Source organism: Salvia splendens, unplaced genomic scaffold, assembly GCF_004379255.2.
Source record: "Salvia splendens isolate huo1 unplaced genomic scaffold, SspV2 ctg535, whole genome shotgun sequence".
Taxonomy (NCBI): Eukaryota; Viridiplantae; Streptophyta; class Magnoliopsida; order Lamiales; family Lamiaceae; genus Salvia; species Salvia splendens.
Genome location: NW_024599192.1, coordinates 1 through 24087, shown reverse-complemented (window position 1 = coordinate 24087; position 24087 = coordinate 1). Strand labels below are relative to the sequence as shown.

Genomic DNA, 24087 nt, shown 5'->3' with positions numbered 1-24087 from the left:
ACGTAAATAATTAATAGTAATAGAATATTAATATCATTAAGATATTTTTATTTTGAAATTAAAATTAAAGGGATCATATTTTTTGGTACATCAATTATCCCAAATTATATACTTCTTTAATGAAAATGAGAGGGTAAATAGATTGAATTGCCATCATGGCCTTAAGGGTACTTTGGTCATGAAAATATTGAAAATAGCCACAAAGTAGTTGAATTGATATTAACTTATAGTTGATGGACCTCAAAAGATATTATGAATTGTTACTGACCAAATTTGCTCATTTAAGATAGTTGATGTACTAAAAAATATGTTCCCTCTAATTTAAAACCCTTATAATTAACTCAGAGGGTGTGGTGAGCTCAGAATAAATTAAAGAAATGCGAATAGGAGAGTGAAAATTTTGGCTAATAATGTATGTGAGACAGTGGCAGATCCGGGGGGCATGAGGGGGCGACCTTCTACTATGAACCCGGACGTGAATTTCACATTGTCGCCCCCTCCGATAGTTTCCGACGATGCCCCTCCTCCCTCCGTTAGCTTCCGATAAATTTTAATTTTGCCTCCTGCATTTTTAGATCCTGGATCCACTAGTGGTGTGAGAGAGGCGAAATTAAATGAATTTTTATTCATTTTAACTAATTTCCTTTTTTTTACCATTGCTATCGATATATATTTACACAACCTCTACCAAATGAACTATACAGGTCTTGTGATATCAAATGTACCTTTGTGGTGCATGGCATATGCATATACATTTATCAACATTATAAGGCACAATATTCTAATTATTCAGCATATATACACGTGTAGAGATGTGAATACAGCTAAAAATATATACTAGCTTCGATAATAGAAATTTTATTATCCAAAATATCAAAAAATGGGCTGGGCCGATTTGGCAACGGCTTGGCCTTGCCGACCCAATTGATACACGTTGGCCCGATAACTCGAAAGCAATAGTTCAATGAAATTAAAAACTAGTAGTACTACTTCTCTTATCTTATGTCCAAAATTTATTTAAACTTAACAAAGGAAATTGTACTTTTCAACATTAAACCTTACAATATTTAGTAAACATATATATAATAAGTTTAGTATGGCCTAATAGTCTAAAATGGTACAGTATAGAAAATGATTACCATCTTCTACTTTTTTCTATAGGTTAAAATCTTTCTGACTCTTTCAAAAAAATTCGAGAGAAAAGAGAGTAATTAAGTATACTAATTCTACAAAGAAAAAGAAATGGAAATAATTCTTGGCATATTAGAGAAGAAAGTGAAGAAGCATTATTCTTCTAATTTTGTCATATTCCATTTCTTTCACATTCTAAAGAGTACTGTATAACATAATCTAAATCAGATAAAAAGATAGCATTGGCAAATTTAATGTAGATGCTTCAATCATATGGTTGCCATTTAAATAATACTACTAAATAGTAAATTATATTTTTCGTGTTTCTAAATTATAATGGGCAGCCCTAGAGTTATAGGAGGGGTAGGTAGGCAGTGGGATCCTTGTTGGATGCACTAATATAAAACCTTATTCAACGATTTATTTTATTGCACATAAATCTCCAAATATAATAAATTCGTTAAATGGATCGGAATCATCTATAAGGTCTCTTCCTATCGTTTAGGTAGACTTGGCCAACCATATAAATGTATATGTCATGACTCTGACATTATAGCTATTTTGATTATATTAATATAGACATATTATAAGTAAGAGGAAAAACCGGTTGAATATAACCTTGACAAATGTATGTTTCACATTTATTTTTCGGCTATTACATATGCGATCGGATTATGGATATATAAATACATGAGAGAATGTTAAGAGCACAATTCTCTTAACGAAGAAATCCTGCGATTACACTCGCAACACACCAATCCGGCGCCCCGAACGTTGGGGTTGGCGGCTCAATTCGTGGCTGGCGCGGAGAACTTCCTCCGTCGGCAGTCTTCAAAGTTTGATAAGGAGTATTGCACAAGTAATGTGGGCATCTGATTCTTGATCCAGTTCGAGGAATCATTTTTTTCCTGATGAGCATCTGATTCTTGATCCAGGCTTGAAGAATGGCAGCCGGGAATCAATTCGATTTCATAGCAAAATTCTTCATCCACCAATTGATCCCCCTATATCTTAGGATTCCCCAAATATTTAGTTATCTTTTTATTCCCCATATCTTTTGATTCATAGTAGTATATTTTCATATCTTGTTTTCTTGTTCCCTAAGCTAGTATTATAGTATTATAAATAGGGCTAGGTTGTTATCTTTTTATTCATTGAATGAAGAAATAATTTGTCCACATTACTTGTGCAATACTCCTTATCAAACCTTGAAGACTGCCGACGGAGGAAGTTCTCCGCGCCAGCCACGAATTGAGCCGCCAACCCCAACGTTCGGGGCGCCGGATTGGTGTGTTGCGAGTGTAATCGCAGGATTTCTTCGTTAAGAGAATTGTGCTCTTAACAACTGGTGCTTTCATCCAGAGCTCAACCATGGCCGATCAGCCCCGACGCTTCACGGCGAGTGGCTACCTCGGTGACGGATGGCAGCGGATACGACGAGACGACCCGGAGTCAGGCAGCGCGCTGCGCAATGGATCGGGGGCGCTCGTACCTACTTTGTCAGCGCTGGACAAAATTATGGCAAGATTTGATCAATTGGAATTTAAATTGGACGCGAGGGATAGAAGGGTTGATAGGTTGAAGGCAACACGCCTTCCCAAACCGGATCAACCCTATTTTTCGGACGACGGGGACGTCGATGGGTATCGTTCCCAGGGAGACGTCTGGCCGACCGACGAGGATGGCCCCCCAGTTTTCAATCACGGCAGGCGTGTCCGTTGTGGGGATGTCCGCCGGCGTAGGGGCACGGGTCGTGATTTAAACAGGCGAGAGGCAGGGCTCGCACAGCCTGGCTCTGGCACGATTCCATATCGCGCGCACACTGCTTCGTGGCCTCGCACGAGCTGGGATAGACCAGCAGCTCGCGTCACAACGGAGTTTGATAGGGGTTTTCGGGGGTACCGACAGCCTACATCGTGGGACCCCTCCCCCATCAACCGCCCCTCCTGTTGGGATCCTCCCGGTAACCGACCAATACCGAGCTTCCAGCCCTACGACCCACCACGGTCATGGCAGCCCTCTTGTTATGATAAGCCACCACAGTGTCTGCCTAGTCGTTGGGATACACCCAGGCGACAAACCGATCACTTCCGGTAGCAGCGCAGCCCACGCCCGAGCACACAACCTTGGCGCCCTGAACGTTGGGGTCGGCGGCTCAATTCGTGGCTGGCGCGGAGAACTTCCTCCGTCGGCAGTCTTCAAAGTTTGATAAGGAGTATTGCACAAGTAATGTGGGCAATTAATTGAGCCAAAGTTATATTTTCATAGATTCATTTACTGCATAAAATGATAACACCATATCCTATTTATAATGCTAGAATACCTACTTAATGAATAAGAAACAAATATATGAAAAGAAGATATCAAATCCCTAATATATCTAAACTAAATAATAATAATAATAGGCTCGTAACAGACAATCCCATTTTTTATGTAAGCCTAATTAATTGGTATTATTAATTGGTTATCAAATTCAATCGTACTGATTCGACATCTTGGATTATTGATTACTTACAAGTTAATCGCACAACTCATTTAGTTGTGTTCAAATTGATCATTTTTATTAAGATTTTGTTTTAATGAAACGGTCACTTTCTATTTTAAGAATAAATTAAACTTACATTTTTAAAAAAATAAAATATTCAATTATTTTTTCGTTTAGTATTTTACTACACTTAATCACCACAATAAATAAGATTGTTGCTTAACTAACACTTTATATTATGGTGGAAATTAGGCTTAACACGTGCCAATTAAATGAGATCCTAATTTGTTTATAAGTACCAATACTAAACTAAGAGCATCTCCTATGGCGCCCCTCCGGTAGGACGTCCGGTCGGACACCGGGAAGGGCGACGGGACGTCCGCCGTTGGGAGGTCGGAGGTCGGATACGGACGTCCCGTGAGGACGTCGGGTGTCCTCGGACGTCCCGGGGACGGGCGGGTGGACGGGCGCCACTGTGGCGAAGGTCGGACGTCCGGTCGGACGTCCGATATTTGATTTTTTTTTTTTTTTTAAATTCTATATATACGGCTCGTTGAACTTCATTTCATTTGCACCACTTGTGTTAACAAGTTTCTCTCTTCTTTTACTACAAATTTCATTTCTACAAATTAAATTATTGTGATTTTTTTAATTGCGGGATGTCCTAGTGGGAAGGGCGATGGGAAGGGCGGATATGCAGGGGATGTCCTAGTGATGTGGCAGTGGAGTGGGATGTCCTAGTGACGTGGCAGGAGGTGTTTTTGGGATGTCCTAGTGGATGTCCGAGTGGGATGTCCGCCCACTGGAGATGCTCTAAATAAAAGTCTTTTCTTCCGTTTTTAATGGGACGAGCCGTGAGTAGACATCACCAAACCGAACCGGCCCGGCTGAACCGGCCCGGAACCGTCACCGGCGGTTCCGAACCGGAACCGGAACCGTCGGCAGCGGTTCCGAACCGTGACCGGAACCGGCGGTTCCGACGGGCCGGTTCAGGTTCATGAAATTTGCGAACCGTAACCGGCGGTTCCGAACCGCCGGTTTTCACCGGAACCGGCGGTTCACCGGTTCCGACACCTTTTCAGGCTACCACCGGCCTAGACGTAGCCTTTTCAGAAACCGGGTCAGAAACCGCCGGTTTTTGTCAGAAAACCGTTGACGAAACCGGCGGTTTCTGACCAAAAACCGGCGGTTCAACGAGTAAACCGGCGGTTCCGGCGGTAAACCGGCGGTTCCGCCGGATTTCAAAATTTTGAAATTTTTTCTTTTTTTTTTTTCTTTTTTTAATCACATTTTTCCCCTATAAATAACCCCCTCATCTTCATTTTCTACTTACCCCATTCTTGTGTTGATAAGAATTTCTCTCTCAATCTCAATTTCTCTATTCTCCATCCTCTTTCTCTCAAGTTGTTTACGTTATTTGCGCTCATAATTTACTCACGTTGTTCTTGTTTACGTTAATATCACATAAACACTACTCTCTATTCTCTACTTCCAATTTCCATAATATCATGTCTTCATCTCGTCGTGGTGGTGATCGGGGCAAGGGAATTGCCCAAGATCAAAGTGACTCTCGTCGTCGTCGTGCCCCTTCTAGAGCACAAGTTGCGGAGGAGGTGGGAAGGCGAGCCGCTCTTCGATTACAAGTAAGTTCTAAACTTCTAAATTAAATGTTTTACTATGTTAATATGTTATAATAAGTTTTAATATGTTAGTAGTTTTTTAATATGTTTTATTATGTTATATGATATAAGTTTTAATATGTTAGTAAGTTTTAATATGTTTTAATATGTTATATGATAAGTCTTTAATTTGAGAGCACCATTTGGTATACTTGCTCGGAAAAAGATTATGTGCGGACTACCGCCTTTTCTTATATCCTTGTGCAAGATGGCCTATTGTGGAATGCCTCAGCGTCGTCCTTCCTTTGATTTATATGTTATAAGTTTTAATATGTTTTAGTAAGTTTTAATATGTTAATATGTTTTAATATGTTTTAATATGTTTTAGTAAGTTTTATATGTTTTTAATATGTTTTAGTAAGTTTTAATATGTTTTAATATGTTATATGATAAGTCTTTAATTTGAGAGCACCATTTGGTATACTTGCTCGGAAAAAGATTATGTGCGGACTACCGCCTTTTCTTATATCCTTGTGCAAGATGGCCTATTGTGGAATGCCTCAGCGTGGTCCTTCCTTTGATTTATATGTTATAAGTTTTAATATGTTTTAGTAAGTTTTAATATGTTAATATGTTTTAATATGTTTTAATATGTTTTAGTAAGTTTTAATATGTTTTAGTAAGTTTTATATGTTTTAATATGTTTTAGTAAGTTTTAATATGTTTTAATATGTTATATGATATGTTTTAATGTGTATAATTCTCGTAGGAGGAAGAAGATCGAAATGCGGCCTTGTTACTTGCCACCCTCGGCGACGAAGAGCCACATTCGGATTCGCGTTTCGAATACGATGTGAATCTATCATCGGACGAAGGCGACGATGGATCGCATCAATTCCCACCTTCTAGCGCCGGCCAAGTTGGCGAAAATGACGAGGAGGCCGAAGCTCCTCCTCCTTCCGGGAGACAAAAGAAGAAGACAGCTGTATCCTTGATCCACTGGAAGCCTCAAATTGGCAAGGCGTGGAAGAAGTATTGCCACTCGAAGAAAATAAGGTACACAAAGTTTACTTTAGACGTTTCTACTAGATGGAACTCTACATATGACATGTTGCAATCTACAATGGAGCATATAGACTATTTAGTTGATTTTTATAGAACTTACCCTGTTGATGATTTATATCTAACATCTTCTTGTTGGGAACAAAGCCTGAGTTTATTTAAATTATTCAAAAATTTTCGAAGTGCAACTATGGAGTTATCGGGTGTGTATTATTGCACATCCGTTCGTGTTTTAGAACATTGCATGATCATATCACTTGGTTTTTAAAACTGCAATGAAAAATTCCGCAAACAATCTTGAGCTTATGTGTGTTTTATATTACATGGTTGAAAAATGGCTCAAGTATTTCAATGAGATCCCAACAGTTTTTTTGCTTGCCAAAGTTTTGGATCCAAAGTGGAAACTAGTTGGTACTTTCAAAATTTTAGAATTTTATTACAACAGTTTAGCTTCTATTGATCTTGAACCACTCCGAGCTTTGCAAACTGACGACGACGACAACTACATAAACCTTGCCCAAACATTCCAAATAAACCTCCCCCACCTCCCAAGCCTCCAAAGAAATTTTGAGTTCGACTTGCGGTCTCTCTTTCACGATTACGAAGTCAAGTACAACACTACCCACCAAGTTCGACCTAGACCCCCCCGTCAAACACAGAACTTTGGCTTCTTCCAAGTTGATGACCCCGACACCCAATCCCAATTGGCGGACCTATACGCCTTCAGCAGCGGAGGAAGGACGGCACATTCGGTAAGTGAGTTAGATTTATATTTAGACTCACACTTTTCATTCAATGAGGAAGAAGGAGGTCCCGTTCCCCAACAAATCAACGTCCTAGATTGGTGGTCTTCACACGAGAAAGATTTTCCCATCCTTGCATCAATGGCCAAGGAGATCTTTTCGGTTCCGGCTTCCACTGTCGCCGTCGAGTCCGCCTTTAGTGTTGGAGGCAACGTCTTGGACGACCGAAGAAGTAGGCTCACCGGACAAAACATGGAAGCCACCATGTTACTTGATGATTGGTGCTCCGCCGAAATTAGAGACCAAGAACCGGATTGGGACAAACTAGTAGTACAACCCGACCAAGACTACTTCCCCGACGAAGAAGAGTAGGCGCCAATACTTCCGATCAAGCCAAATAGGTAAGCAAGGTAAGAGAACTACGTGGACTTTGATTCCAAAATGCAATTGAGCATTGAGGATACGTAGGCATCTCAACTTATATTTCAACTTAAATTTTAAATTTAAGTTTAAATTTAAGTTGAGCTCAAGTCCTTTTCCTTTATTTCTTTTTTCTCCCCTTTATTTCGAATATGTAATTTTGTAAATTGTAATGAAGACTTTAAGTCTTTTGTAATTTATAATTTTGAAGTTGTAATTTCTAATTTTTATGTTGTAATTTGTAAATTTTAACTTGTAATTTGTAATTTTAAAGTTGTAATTTGTAATTTTGAAGTTGTAATTTGTATCAATAAAATTACATTTGTACATCGCTTCATTCTAATGTTATTTACGCAAGTTTTTTTACATTTTAAACTTGAATTACAATTTACAAAATGCAAAAAAAAAAAAAAAAAAAAATCAAAACGAACCGCCGAACCGGCCGAACCGGCCCGGAACCGGCCCGGAACCGGCCAATCACCGGCGGTTCCACGGTTCACTTGAACCGGCGGTTCCACGGTTCACGAACCGGAACCGCCACACCTTGGCCGGGCCGGTTCAGGTTCATCAATTTATTGAACCGGAACCGGCGGTTCCGAACCGTGAACCGCCGGTTCCGGAACCGTGGTGACGTCTAGCCGTGAGGTAAATTCCTTCCACAAACCTTCATCAATTGTGACAAAGGAAATAGAGAAGAAGTGACACCTCTTCACCAACTATGAAGGTCCAATCCAATTATTTAGAAGTTCAACAACTACTATATTAATACTACTATATTCGTTCATAAAAAATAATGTTAATTATGAATAGCACAAACTTTAATACAAAATTAATACGGTATATCTTAACTAATAAATCTATACTAAGTGAAAATCTGTAATGGGTCAAATATGGAGGCTGCATTTGCAGTTATAGTCAATGAAACCATTTAATTTAATATCTTAAAAATAAAAGGAATTAATTGGCAAAATAGCGACCGGAAATCGCAAAGCCGCCGGCCTGCATGTGAAATGTATCCACGTGGGAAGTGCCAAATTTCACCTCTTTCAAAGTTGAAACAATCACGCCAAGAACACTTCCATTTCACTCGAATCTCCCAAACAAGAAACTTCCTTTTCTATTTATCTATTCAACCCAACTAATTTCGGAAAGTGAAATTGCCTAATTCTCCACAATTCTTACATTCTACTCGCACAATTTTCAGATAGAGAGAGAGAGAGAGAAGCAAAAGAGTCGTAGCTGTCATGCTTGTGCGTTGTGGCGAAGATCGTCATCTACCACGCTCAATTATATCCTCCCCTTTGTCCCTTCTAAACCCCTCTACACTCATGATCAATTTTATTAATTTATTCGCTAATTCTGTTTGGTCGCCTACAATCGGTGAAGAGGGTTTAATTTAGGATAAATTAGCTTTGGATTCCTGTTTAATCGGTGGAGTGGCGGCGGAATTTCCAAGCTTTCGCTTTACTCCTCCATTGGAAATGATAAAGGTGGAAGATTGAAGGGAAAGGAAAGCTTAGATTCCAAACATAGGTATGTTTGATTGTAATCCCCTTTCTAAAAATATGCCCTTTTCAATTTAATCGTAGTAATTCGCATGAATTTGTTAATTGTGATGGATTACGGATTTAGGGTTTATCTGTGTAATATTGGGGATTGATATGTGTAGTGAAATGGCGACTCCGGTGGAGCCCCCAAATGGATTTAGGCCGATGGGGAAGCATTACTTCACAATGTGGCATATGTTGTTCGAAATCGACACGAAATACGTTCCCATCAAGGGCATCGGGAGGGGGGCGTATGGGGTGGTTTGTTCGTCGATAAACAGGGAGACGAACGAGAGGGTGGCGATCAAGAAGATCAACAATGTGTTTGGGAATCTCGTGGACGCGCTGAGGACTCTGCGGGAGCTGATGCTGCTGCGCTGCATCAAGCACGAGAACGTGATCGCCCTCAAGGATGTGATGATGCCGAGCAACTGGAGGGGTTTTAAGGATGTTTATCTGGTTTACGAGCTGATGGACTCTGATCTTCATCAGATCATTAAGTCGCCTCAGCCTTTGTCGAATGACCATTGCAAGTACTTCGTCTTTCAGGTGATTGGCTGCTCTGTTCTTCTCTGCTGTTAGCATTCGTATTCGTTTCAATAACAATCAGTTTTCAAGGATATTATGATTTGTGCATATCTATTGAGTTGTGGTTGTGACTGATGCTAAGGAGCTTTGTGTTTGTATTGATCGATGATTCATAAGCTGTTTGGATTCTTTCGTACATGATTGATGATTCGTAAGCTGCAAAATACTAGGTTTTGTGTGTGAAGTGCATAAATTGAAGTGCAAACGTTCTCTTCGTGCATTAACTAGACGAAGAAGTAGATTTTCTAACGAATGTGTTTTCATTATATTTGTCTTTGTTTTCACAGTTTTCCTTTCCAAATAAAGCATTTCTAGTTACATTTATGTATGGATGCAACAATGCTTACTTACATACACCAATTTGATTGACTGCAGCTGCTTAGAGGGTTAAAATATCTACATTCTGCGAACATTCTTCACCGGGACCTGAAGCCAGGGAACCTCCTCGTCAATGCAGACTGCCAGCTCAAAATATGTGATTTTGGACTTGCACGTACAAGCAGAGACAACGGAGAGTTCATGACTGAATATGTTGTCACGAGATGGTATCGTGCACCAGAGCTGCTCCTTTCCTGTGACAATTACGGAACCTCCATTGACGTCTGGTCCGTGGGATGCATCTTGGCAGAAATTCTTGGCCGGAAACCAATCTTTCCGGGAACCGACAGCCTCAGTCAACTCAGACTTATCATCAGTGTACTTGGCAGCCAACCTGAAGCTGATCTCGAGTTTATAGACAATGCAAAGGCAAGGGCGTATGTGCAGTCGCTCAACTTTCCTGGAAAAGTGAACTTCTCTTCTTTATATCCGCACGCAGACACTTTGGCGATAGATTTGTTGGAGAGGATGCTTGTATTTGATCCTACAAAAAGAATTAGTGTTGCTGAGGCTCTCTCCCACCCTTACATTGCTGGTTTGTACGATCCGAACTGCAACCCTCCGCCCAGTACAAGATCAATGTCGATATAGATGAGACTATCGGGGAACCAGTTATAAGGGAGATGATGTTGAGAGAGATGCTCTATTACCACCCTGAAGCTGCCTATGCCAGTGCAATATATTGAGGTTTCCGGAAAATATTCTACGCGCAGAAGAAGGCGATCAGGCAAGCGAAGTAACGACGAAGGACAGCAAAAGAGGAATCAAAATCTGCTCTGCTGTTGTTGGCTTTGAAGGTTGTGGTGAAGATCCATTGAGTCGATTGAAAATATTTTCATGAGACAAATAAGTTCATGATGTGTAATTTGTTGTGGATTAATTAATTTTTTGGTTTGAGAATGTATGTCAAGTCATTGCTATAGCATACTTTCTTATAGCTGCTGCTTGAGAATTATAAACTCTATATATGCTGCGGCAGTGTATGGTTATAGAAGGTTGATGTTTGGAATAATATATACCACTATTTTTGTCCAATTCAAAGTTAAATACTATTATTTTGGCACTAGATTTTATGCAGTGTTGTTTAGTGTGTTAAGAGAACATGAAGTAGAAAGAGTAGTGTTTTAGTTTTTAAAAGAATATTGGTCTCTAAAATCATGAACTTTGATCAAATTTTGGTATTTACCATGAACTTTAAAGTTGGTCTAAAATATTACAAACTTTACATTTTGTTTGTTATTTCCCGTGGCAGGTCAATCACCATATCCAACCAACTTCGGTGCATTTTTTTATCCAACTTGGCACTATTAAATCAACGTGATTTTCTACGTAGTTTTTTATCCAACTTGTCACGAACTTAAAAAGTAATCTTATTTGGGTCTGCCATGGGAAATAACAAACAAAATGTAAAGTTTGTGATTTTTTAGATCAACTTTAAAGTTCATGGGAAATACCAAATTTTGATCAAATTTCATGGCTTTAGGGACCAATATCCCTTTTTTTAAAATGTGTAATTTTGGAGTAACATCACAGAAATATGTCACTCCAAAATGAAGAAATTATCAATCCAGATATGGTTTAATTAGTCTTAATTATGATTAATTAATACTCCTACTATTTAGATTCACTTCAGCTCGAGTCCACCACAAGGTAGGCCCAGCCCAGTCTAGTCCAAGCTTGCGAGTTGCGACTAAGTCGCTGTGGTTTTAGAAAAATACTTAACTTATTTTCATTTATATTTTTATTTGTATTTAATATTCAATATATAAACAAAAGTAACCCATTTGCGTTGAATTCATATAAAATAAATATTATCATTAGTATATACTATTAATCCTAGTTAAGGAAATAGGCTTACTAATATTATAAAAATAAAAACAAGAAAACTACAAACTTTAACAATAAAAGTAAATATTTTCATATAGAATTAAATTTGTTCTTAAGTTACGAAATATGATTACTATAAGTATAAATTAAAAACCATGAATAAATATACTCCTAATTTTCACCCGAGCCTGAAATGGGCTTGGGTCAGGCATGTGTTTCAAGACAAGTCAAAACGAAGGTATTTAGAGTGGGTTGGTCCGATTAATACAACTAGAAGTCTATAACTAAGCAAACATTTAAATTTTGGCGAGATTAATCAAATAGTAGTACTAATTAAATTGCTCGTGGTATAACCTAGAAGTAAATAATTTAGATCTTGGCGAGATCAACCAAATTGTTGAAGATCTAAATTGTTTGATTATTGTTTTCAAGTTTATTGCACTTTATAGTTATAAACTAAGTAAACCAAATCATGTAAGCATGAAAAATTATAATGGCAAAGTCAGGTTTTTAACGCTGAAAACCCAAGAACGGGTTAATTTCTGGCTCTGTGTTACAACTACGTGTAAGCATGAAAGACAATAATGGTGAAGTCGGGATTTTGACGCTTGAAGTGAAACCTAAAAAGAAGTTGTTTGGCCCCGTCACAGTGTAACAACTACAACATCGACGATAAGGAATTGTGAGAGAGGTGAAGAAATATAGAAAAAATTAGAGGATGAATGGGTGAATGCAAAGTTACATTTTTGGACATAGCAACATCGACACCGAAAGAACCGACAGCACCAGATAAGTTACAGTGGTGTCGTCGACAACAAGCTGTGAGAGGGATATAGTGAGAGAGCGGGCGTAGGATCTTAGGAATTCAAATCAATAAATGATAAATTAAATGTCTAATAAATTTCATTGCTTAATTAAAAGGTTTGTTTCCCATTTAATCTAGGTTAATTTTCACCCAACTTTGGACTCGGATTCTAATATTAGAAGTGATTCCTTTGTGTTTCCAATAAAAACTTGAACATGTTATGCACTATATACATTAATTCCCTAAACTTTGATCGTGTAGCATGCATGCTAATCATTATTCAATGAGAGACACAAAATGCCAAAAATTAGGTGTGTTTGTTGATTGTTATAAGCTGTTAGGTCAATGAAACCTTGATTGTTAAACAGTCGACCACTTTTGAGTATGGATTGCTAACCTAATTATACAATTAACACACTAATTTCCAAAATTGAGTTATTAGGCACCTTAGGATTTCAGCCAAGCCATAAGTGGCTTGTTTGGATTCTTTGTCTGTTTCTCTCTGTTTTTATTTCAAACTTTTTTACCTAATGTAAACTAAATTTCATCCATACATACAAGATTTGAGATAACATTATGTTAAAAAGGAAATAAAGTGACAATTAGGCATGTATAAATCAGGCACACTATACATTCTTGTTTCAAAGAAACAAAAATACGTTAGATGGTTTCCTCCAAAAAGAAATAAAGTGACAATTAGGCAGGTATAAATCAGGCACACTATACATTCTTGTTTCAAAGAAACAAAAATAAGTTAGATGGTTTCCTCCCTCTGTAACGGTTGAATCATCTCGTCTACGCCTGTCAAAATGGATACTGGGTATTGGATACCCGATATCCAAACCCGAAAAAGTCGGGTAGTTGGATATCCAAAACCCGATTTTTCGGGTATCGGATCGGGATCGGGTAGTGAGAATTTTGGATGATCGGGTATCAAATCGGGTATATCCGAATTATCCGATTTATTTTTTTAAAATTAATAAATTATGTTTTTATTATAATTAAATTACATTTAATTTCTTAATTACATGTGGATGGATAAAAGATGTTAATATGATAATTTCTTATTGTGGATGGATGAAAGATGTAATTTAATTTAATTTCTTATTGTGGATGGATGAAAGATGAAAAATGTAATTTAATTTCTTAATTACATGTGCATGAATGAAAGATGTTAATATGTAATTTATTTTTTTAATGTAATTTATTTTCTTGTTGTGGATGGATGAAAGATGTTAATATGTTACTATAACTTATGAATTTTGTATTTCTCAAAGTTTGTAGTTATTTTACTCTTAAATTCGAACTATTACAAGAAATTTTTATGTCTAAAAGTTTGTAGTTATTTTCTCTTGAATACTACTTCAACTTTGTATTGAATTCATTCGAACTAAATAATTATTAAATAAATTGTAAAACATTGTAGTTAATTTTCAAAAAAAAAATCAAAATTACAATCGGGACTGGATACCCAAAATCAAATTCGAGTCGGGTATCGAGTATTGCATTTTGGGAATTTCGGGCCGAAAATTTCGGATCGAAGTTAGAATATTGAAAAATACTCTTCTTACGATACCAATATGCTTGATATTGGATGATACGGGTTTAATGTATAATTAGCAAAATACAATAGAGATAGAAAGAAATTGAGACAAAGAGTTGACGTTGTCCATCGCTTGAGGCGGTTATAAAAAATTATCTCACCGTTTAAGTAATTATTACATTTAATACCTATTGCTTCATTTTTTTCGGAATAAAATGTCATGCAAAAAAATTCTAATAATTGGAATATCGACATGACCACCAAAATTACACTTCTATTACCCAAATTACACGTTGTATACCCATAATTACACATGCCACGTCGATATTTTGATAGCCAGAAATTTATTGCAGGACGATTATTCCTGTAGATGAAATGATGGGTACTACATGGTCATTACTTGAACGATGGGATAAATTTAGAGAAATGTTCCAAATGATGGGACAAAAATGACCGTTTTCTAAGGAAAATGGAATACAATTTACAGAGATACTTTTACCAAAATGAAAATGGACTAATTTTAATGGACATGTCAAAATGGAAAAACAAGACTATTATTTGTGGACGATGAAAGTGCTAAAATGTGTATGAAAGTTCACGAAAAAATGTAAGTTTTCGCCTGTTTAAAAGGAATAATTAAATTTTCCATTATGATATTCAATCGACTTTTGGATTTTCTTGATATGTAGCAATCGATGTAATTATGTAAATACACAGGTTACTCCATACTTCGATTGAGGATCCGACTTGTTAGTTGGTAGGGAATATGTATGAAGGAGACACTATTTTTGTACACGGTTTCCTCTTTATGAAAGTTGTTTTCTTGATTTTTATTTTGTTTTTTATCTAGTGTGAATTTTTTTTATCTAATGTATTTAACTTCTGTTGAGAGTTACGATCTCCAAATTCAATTTGTTTAAATTCATAAACTTTCATTGCATGACTTTTTTTTCCATCTTCAATTCTTAAACAAGATTGTAATGTTTCACATAAATACAGTGTGAACACTTTACTCTAAAGAACTGTCATCTTTACAAAAAAGAAAATGCTAGAGAAGTAGAATGAAAAAAAAATTGCTATGAATAGTGATACAACTTATAGAGAATTTGCAATCACTCAAAAAAAGTAATCCTCGTGTCCAAAAATTAAGAATAAATTAACCATAAAAATAAAATAAAACAATTCTTACCACAAACAACATCAAAGAAAAAAAATTAAAAAACACTCAAAATTAATCCCACCAACTTCCCTCTCAAATCTCTATAAATACTTGGATCACACAAACTCTTTCAACACCAAATCTCTCAACTTCACAGTAGCAACAAACAAACAATGGCTTCCAAATCCATCAACTTGATCATCTCCATCGTCGTGCTCGCCTTCGCAACTCTTTGCTTCTCCCAGAGTAGCAACGGAGGCTCTCTCTCGCCACAGTTCTACGCCCGGTCATGCCCACAAGCCCATAAAATTGTACACTCCGTTGTCTCCGGAGCCGTTGCACGAGAGCCTCGTATGGCTGCCTCACTACTTAGGCTTCATTTCCACGACTGCTTCGTCCAGGTTCTGTATATAGTAGTTTCAGTTCTCTCTTTACAACCGTTCTATTTCTTTCGCCAGTATTGACCAATGTGAAATGAGATGCAGGGATGTGATGCATCTCTGCTTTTGGACTCTGGCAATGGCATAGTCAGTGAAAAGGGCGCTGTCCCGAACAACAACTCTGCTCGGGGGTTTGATGTCCTCGATCAGGTCAAGTCTGCCCTCGAGAAGGCTTGCCCTCAGACGGTTTCTTGCGCTGACATCATAGCTCTTGCTGCCAGAGAATCCACTGTTCTTGTAATAACAAAAAACATTATGCCTTTTTTTTCTGTTTCGGCCTAAATATACTGTTTGGTCCGTTAAGGTGAAAATAAGGTTATTAGACTACTATAGTGATTTCAGTTCTCTTTTTACATCGATATTTGTTTCTGTGAACAGGCTGGTGGGCCTAGCTGGGATGTTCAGTTGGGGAGAAGGGATTCAAGAAGTGCGAGTTTCAGCGGCGCCAACAACAACATTCCTGCTCCTAACAACACATTCCAGACCATCCTCTCCACGTATACACGAGTCGGCCTAGACATAGTTGATCTCGTGGCACTGTCCGGTACTAACATAAGTAAATAAGGTGTGTATCCCGTGTGATGCACGATAATAGTTATGGTTTTCGTCGTTTTCAGGTAGCCACACCATAGGGAACTCGAGGTGCACGAGCTTCAGGCAGAGGCTGTACAACCAAGCAGGCAACGGGCAGCCCAATTTCACCATGGACCAAAACTACGCAGCCAGGCTACGCACAGGATGCCCCCGGTCAGGTGGAGATCAGAATCTGTTCGTGATGGACTTCATCACCCCAGCAAAATTCGACAACAACTACTTCAAGAACATACTCAGCTCCGAGGCCATGTTGAATTCGGATGAAGTCCTGGCGACGCGTAATAAAATGTCGTTGGGGCTGGTGAGGAAGTTTGCTGCCAGCAACGAGGCTTTCTTTCAGCAGTACGCTAAGTCTATCGTGAAGATGGGGAGTATATCTCCACTCACAGGCTCGAGGGGGGAGATTCGGAGGAACTGCAGAGCTGTCAATACTTAAAATATCCGAGTTTGGCTATCCGGTTATTAACAAATAAGAAGATATGTTTTTTGTTGTGTTCATCTTTTGTTTGTGTTTGATGTGCTGTTGAGGGAAGCTTGATTGTTCTGTATAACATCTGTGGACCTCTTACTCGAATAATATATAGACTACTTTCTCTATGAGAGAAGCATAGATGTATGGTTTTAATCTTCGTATTCACTACGCAGTAGTGCATACAAAGATTGATTTGGGGCGGGGACGATAATACTACTAAAGAAGACCATGAACCAAGCTCTGACTTGCTAGAGCTTTAACTCGAACCTCGACATCAACAGCCATCTTTGTGTACTTGTCAGCATCAGCCTTGTTAGCTTCCATTTCCTTCTGTATCAGAGCAATGTGCCTCTGATTCAGTTGTATCTCCTTTTCCATTCTTTCATAAGCCTTGATGTATTTCGTTGCCGCATAAATTCACGTGCCGCCCAAGGAAAGGGTCATCTTCCTTGGGACGGGACGGAGGGAGTACATTATTTCAGTCTAATCAGTAGCTAAAAATCAGTCAGAGTGACTATATCATGAACAGATAATTCCGTCGATTTTCTAATTAGTCCGGTTATTAACACATTGCATTTACCAAGTCGACACCCGAATATGCAACAAGAAACACAAAACCAAACGTAATTCACGTTCTTTTATCGAAATTTTGGACGATATATAGAAAAACATGTTGCATCTTTTTAGGAGCAATACGTTTTCGGAATACTCCCTCAGTCCGTTAATAAATGTCTCATTTTTCACCAGCTCAGTTTTTCAAAGTTGAGATAGTATTATTTTCAAGTCAAGAGAGTTTGAGAATGAAGGACAAGATTTCTTGGGAGACTTGGTCAGCCCTCTCCAAATGGATAAAATGATGAGCATCAAGAACCACAATCTCATGATCTGGAATCAAGCTTTTGAAGACAGAGCTCTCAATGTATTCCTTTGTACCACCGCTTCTGTATCCCATATCCTTCGTTCCCACAATCAACTTCGCCGGAACTCCAATCTTCGCCCCTTGCCACGCCGCCATCAGCTCCCAGTTTCTGTCATCACATTAATTAACCAAAAATATACTATATAGTAGATATATCATATATGTATGTTACAATAATTATGTAGTGACTCACAAGTTTAGGGCTCGGTAGTAATTGAAACCGCCCGTGAAGCCCGACTCCTCGAATTTTTCGGCTAGCACGTTAATCTCTTCCTCCGTGATCCACGCTGGCAGCACCGAAGGCGTTTCTAGGTAGTCGATGATCTCGGTTCCGGGTGGCGCCACAACCATCTCGGCCTTGTTTATGAGCAGCAACTTCTTCATCACTGTCGCGCAGTCGTACCTTGCTAACGCCCTCTCCGCTCTCCCTGCTTCCTAAGTTCACCATCGTTGTTTTGTACACGAATGAGATAATTAAAAAATTGAGACTTCGTGATTTGATGTTATGTTTTCAAACTTATTTTGACCATAAGTTGACCAAACTTCGTGATTAATTACCTGAAACTGGCAAACGTAAAAGTCATCCCCGTACTTTTGCTTCATTGATTCGAGGGGTTTAGCGCTAGCGAACCGCGGAGTAAAGGGAACGGAAAGAGCTACGATTCCTTTGACTCGGTCGGGGCGTAGCAAGCTCATATGCCAGGCAGCAGCAGCTCCCCAATCCGTCCCCACCACATATGCCTTTTTCACACCCAATTCCATTAATAATAGCCCAAAAAGGAACAGCAAAATGCGAGAAAAACAATGAATTTTGGTCAAATTCTAGTTCCGTAATTTAGAAATTAGCTTAAAAACATGAAATTGTGCAGTGAATGTGATACGAACCTATATTATTATTATTTAGTTTAGTTATTATTATTATTATTTAGTTTAGATATTATAGGGATTTAGCATATCTCTTTCTATATCTTTATTTTCTTGTTCATTAAGTCAGTAGCATTATAAATATGATAGACTGTTATCTTTTTTAATCATTCAATGAAATACAATATTATTTTGGCAAAGTCCACTTGTGATTCTTTGAATCCCTAATTCCTTACGCTACCTGCTGCCCGACGGAAGGTCTCCGCGCACAGCCGGAACGTATATCTGATCTGTAGCCGTTGCCCGACGGGTTAGAACCCGCGCACAGCCGCCCAGATCTTTATCTCCGCTGACCCTCACGGGCGCCGGATTATCTTTATCTCGTTATTGTCCGTTTTATCGGATCGTTAGGGATTTAGGTCCTTAACAACTGGTGCTTTCATTGAGAGCTGACCCTCCCACTATCTCGAACCGAAGCTACACCGCTGCCCGACGAAAAATATTCCGCGCACAGCAACTGCTTTGGTTGTCGAGTCCCGCCTGTCCGCCGAGCTCTAGCCGCAGGACAACACTACGTCTGCAACGCCCGACAGGAAGGATTCCCGCGTGCCGCGCCGAAGTCAGACGATCATCATCCACCACAGCCACGCCTCAGTCCGTCAACATGTCATACGACTACGCCGGCTATCGTCGTCGTCAATACGACTTCCCTCAGGCCACACAGCCATTCCGTCCCTACCATCCGACCCAACCTCGCCGTGTAACCAGTTGGGACCCTCCAAGCATCCGGTGGAAGTACTCCGCCCGCCGTCGTGGCCTGATCCAGAATCACCCTACGTCTCACACCACTTGGATCCACATGATCGTCGCCCACGGCCGAGATACCAGCCCATCGGGTACCGCGATCGCGCGCAAGACGCTTGGCCCCGACACCGCAGCGGCTACGTCGAGAGGGGTGGCCACCTATCTGATCGCGGAGAGCATCAGACCAAATTAGGGTTTGATCGCTACCCGACAACCACAACGCAGCGGCACCGCCCAACGTGCTGGGACCCACCGGCGCAACAGCAGGACCGCGGCTACCCGACCGTTGACCGGCCCCGACGCTCGGAGACGTGCTGGGACCGACCTCTCCCTCGGGAGGAGGTGAGAGTGCAAGTCCAGCCCGCCTCCCACCAGCCCCGCTACTCCACCGAAAAGCCAACGCGGGACCTGTACAGTCAGCCCGCACGTGTGACCAGTCAAACTCCGGAGCAGCCACGCCTGCCGCTAATACGGGTCTCCCAGGCGGAGAAGTCAGAACGGTCCAGGTTGGGTCTCTGCTGGCACTGTCCCGAGAAATGGGTGATGGGACATGTGTGTAAACAACGCATTCTCTGTTATGCGGATGATGGGGAGGAGTTTGAGGAGAACATTCAAGATGAGAATTTAGCCGAAGAGAAAACTAATAATACTCCCACAATAGGATTCGGTGATGATGTTCCCAATGACATTACCGATGTTCACAATGATGGCGCTCCTCTTGATGTTCCAAACAACGAGTCCCCTGGAGAGTTCGTCAAGAACAAAGGGATTGTCATGAACTACAACAAGTCACTGCAAGTGCTCGTTGGGGTATATGATGAGAAGATTGGTGAAAAGGAGGAGACATTGCTAGAAGATAAAGAGGAGGATGGTTCTATTGGTGATTACACTGTTTTCCACGAAAGTGCTTGTGTCTATGTGGATGTCAGTGTCAGTGATGTTACAAGCATGAAGCCTCGATTACCATCGCTCGACGCCGATGCAAGGTTAATTCCTCTGCGAAATAACACGCCGTGTTTGAGCATTCATGAATGTGTGGCAGAACTTTCCATTGTAGCGTTGAATTTGGACGACCACATTAGTCTACATTTATTGATTTTTTATGGAGGTGATAAAGGAGACATTCAGCGGTTCGATACACGTTTGATCCAGGAGGAGACGCCTCGCCAAGCTTTTGCTTTCAACTCTTGTCCTTGGTTCGTGGTTCCCACCTTGAGGACAAGGTGGATTTTAACCGTGGGGAGTTGATACGAGTATTAGGATTAGTAATTAATTAGTTTAGATATATTAGGATTTGCATATCTTTTCTTATATTTGTTTCTTGTTCCCTAAGCTAGTATTCTAGTATTATAAATAGGGCTAGGTTGTTATCGTTTTATTCAGTCAATCAATATATGAAATTATCATTCTTTTGGCTCAATTGAGTAGCAAACAAGAAACATCTCCTAAGGTTGCCGACGAGGCTGATCTCGCGCTCAACCGCCCCTTTTTGCCGTCCAAGTCACGACCCAACGTTGGGCGCTCGACAACGACGACATCTCGTTTCTTGATTTTGTGTGGAAATCGACGTTAAGGAGGACATTTTAACCGTGGGGGAGTTGATACGAACCTATATTATTATTATTTAGTTTAGTTATTATATTATTATTTAGTTTAGATATTATAGGGATTTAGCATATCTCTTTCTATATCTTTGTTTTCTTGTTCATTAAGTCAGTAGCATTATAAATATGATAGACTGTTATCTTTTTTAATCATTCAATGAAATACAATATTATTTTGGCAAAGTCCACTTGTGATTCTTTGAATCCCTAATTCCTTACGCTACCTGCTGCCCGACGGAAGGTCTCCGCGCACAGCCGGAACGTATATCTGATCTGTAGCCGTTGCCCGACGGGTTGGAACCCGCGCACAGCCGCCCAGATCTTTATCTCCGCTGACCCTCACGGGCGTCGGATTATCTTTATCTCGTTATTGTCCGTTTTATCGGATCGTTAGGGATTTAGGTCCTTAACAGAATGCAATTGAAAAGCCGCCAAAATATTTAACACACTTATGCGTCACATCAATAATTATCACTATCGGAAATTACAGACATATATACAACACATCAATAGTTTTCACGTGTTCCATATATGAATGACGAAATTTGAGTTTATTCCTTCATTAGAACCATATATAAAGTTGCAGGACGAACCAAAATTTGACTAAAAAACATAGAAAAAAAGAAACTCAAGCAAGAGAGAAAGATGTATAACCTGGTGGACAGAGAAGTGATCAAGCAAGGCAACTAGATCGCCGACGATGTGGAACCAAGTGTAAGAAGAAGGGGAGAGGGGGGAGTCGGTATCGCCAAAACCTCGCAAATCGGGAGCAACGGCGTGGTAGCCATGGGCGGCGAGGAAGTCAATCTGACGGTGCCAAGAGAACCACGTCTCTGGAAAGCCATGGAGCAGCAGCACCAACGGACCTGATCCTTTCTCAGCTACGTGCATCCATATGCCGTTGGCTTTCACTCTTTGGTGATTCACATCACTTCCCATCATCATTCATTCATTGCATATAAATTATGAAACAAACTTGTGTCTTTTTATGTAAACAGAATCCGCAACTACTTCAACTTGTATAGATTGTATCATACTATAATATTGGATCCAATACTTAATTTACTAATTAGATTTAGGATATTGACAAAATTGGATCTAATGTTTATTGAGAAATTGGACAAGTGTCAATTTTTTAAACATATCCTGATGTCCTTATTTTGATATTATAATGCCTGAATTTGTAAGTACTTACAACCCAATTCAGGCATAAATGATGCTCTGCGAACTCTTTTGACCACAAATTTACATTTAAAAATTTACAACCTATCGCTGATTTTCTAATAACACAAGGGAGAAAGTCTATTTGCTGATTTTCCAATTAAGGGGAGAAACACTATTAAAGTACATTGAGGAGCTTTCAACTGGGAAATTTATGAGATGAAGCAGGGGACTGGTGATGGTTCCAAGATAATTGACTTGATTTGATTTTGAGTGTAAATGAGGATGAAAGGGAAGAATTTGTGCAAATTGAAACAAATACTCGAAAGAAAGAGACTCAAAAGTGAATACTCGTGAAACATACTCCCTCCCTCCGTCCGCCATTAAATGTCTCATTTTTACTTTTTTATCTGTCCGCGATAAAGACACATTTCACTTTTACAATATTGGGTAGGTGGACCTCTCATTCCACTCACATTTTATTATATAACTAATATATAAAAGTAGGACTCACATTTCACTAACTTTTTCTTTTCAATTTTCTTTACAAAGTCAAATAATTTCTTAAAATCCGAGTCAGTCAAATATGAGACATTTATTCATGGACGGAGGGAGTACGTATATTGTAAAATATCTGTACATTAGAGCAATAGCCACGGTACGCCCTTGTGCACGCTATTGCTGCCCCCGAGCTGAGCATGCCGCTTTATTCTCTATGCGCGTGCAACCTACACGTTGGCCTTGGTCGATTACATGTCGTTTGCAACACACGAGCTAGTCGTGTGAATGGCGTAAAAATATAGCCGGTTTCAATTATTTTCTTTACAAACTTGAAAATCAAATTGAAAATTTTAAATTTCGTTTATTTTCCTTCTTTACTGTTGAATCCTACAACTATGTAGTGTTTGGTGTGTCAACGAGTAGGACCATTTGGTCTTGGACATACAAAAGGTGGCAAATGGAAGGCAGAGGAGATGGTGGCGGTGGCCACAAGTGACAACGGAAAATCTTGACAGTATTCATGTGACGATGTAAGAAACTTAAGAAACCGTGTTGTTAAGTTTGTTTTGCGAATTCAATAAAATTATGAATTTTTACTTCAAATTTGTAGTTTTAAAACAATAAATGGTTCAAATTGAGTACTACACATTATGAAAAGGGAAAATAGTAGTAGTAAAAATCATGAACTTTTTCCTAAAATTGGTATTTCACATAAACTTTAAAAATTGTGAAAAATACCATAAACTTTGGATGATGTGTCAATTTTAAAAAGAATTTAATTTGTGGCCAATTTTAATTCACCATAAACATTTTGTATACGTAGTAATTATTTAACATCGGTTAATTTTTCAGCCAAATTGTAAACGGTGGGTGACGGCGTTAATAATTGGGTTTGGAGGAATCATGTGTTGGTGGGCCCATGAAGACCGAGGAATACGATGAAGTGCAATTCATGTGCAGCCAATCACGCCTTTTCTCATTTTCCTGCGCTTTATTAGAGTGTCCACAATGGGGGAGCCGCGGCCCCCATTGCAGAGAGCCGAGAGCTGAGGGCGAGCCGCGGCCGTGGCTGAGCCGTGTGAGCCGCGGCCCTCCACTGCAGCGGGCCGCATTCGCGGCGGGGCCGCCGATTTTTTTTTTTTTTTTTTTAAATTTCAAATTTTTTTATAAATATGAACTTCCATTTCCATTTTTTTTCACTTCTTTCTATACTTCCAATCCCTTCATTACACTTCCAATCCCTACAAAAAATGCAAGGTGGAGATGGTGATTCCCCGGGGTACGGAGACTCGGGATACGGCGAATTTTCCCTATCAATAGTACGACGAAAATTTGACTCTAATTCGTAACTTTATTAAATTATGTTTATTTCTCAAATTATTAGTCTACTAAAATTTAACATAGTTAAATTAAAAATAACA

General features: G+C 39.4%; 2 protein-coding genes and 1 pseudogene across 2 annotated transcripts; 2 read left to right on the top strand and 1 right to left on the bottom strand.

Annotated features, from left to right (window-relative positions):
* Positions 1 to 8471: 8471 nt before the first annotated feature.
* LOC121790512 lies at positions 8472 to 10944 on the top strand (annotated as a pseudogene).
* Positions 10945 to 15456: 4512 nt separating this feature from the next.
* On the top strand, positions 15457 to 16946 carry LOC121790513 (peroxidase 72-like). Its single transcript, XM_042188711.1, has 4 exons — positions 15457 to 15708; positions 15793 to 15984; positions 16126 to 16291; positions 16365 to 16946. Exons 1-4 carry the CDS (start codon positions 15481 to 15483, stop codon positions 16775 to 16777), a joined length of 999 nt encoding a protein of 332 aa, XP_042044645.1. The 5' UTR covers positions 15457 to 15480; the 3' UTR covers positions 16778 to 16946.
* Positions 16947 to 17474: 528 nt separating this feature from the next.
* On the bottom strand, positions 17475 to 21970 carry LOC121790514 (epoxide hydrolase A-like). Its single transcript, XM_042188712.1, has 4 exons — positions 21659 to 21970; positions 18291 to 18473; positions 17926 to 18167; positions 17475 to 17841 (listed from the first exon to the last, which is right to left on the bottom strand). The coding sequence occupies exons 1-4, from the start codon at positions 21947 to 21949 to the stop codon at positions 17598 to 17600; spliced, it is 960 nt and encodes a 319-aa protein (XP_042044646.1). The 5' UTR covers positions 21950 to 21970; the 3' UTR covers positions 17475 to 17597.
* Positions 21971 to 24087: the final 2117 nt, after the last annotated feature.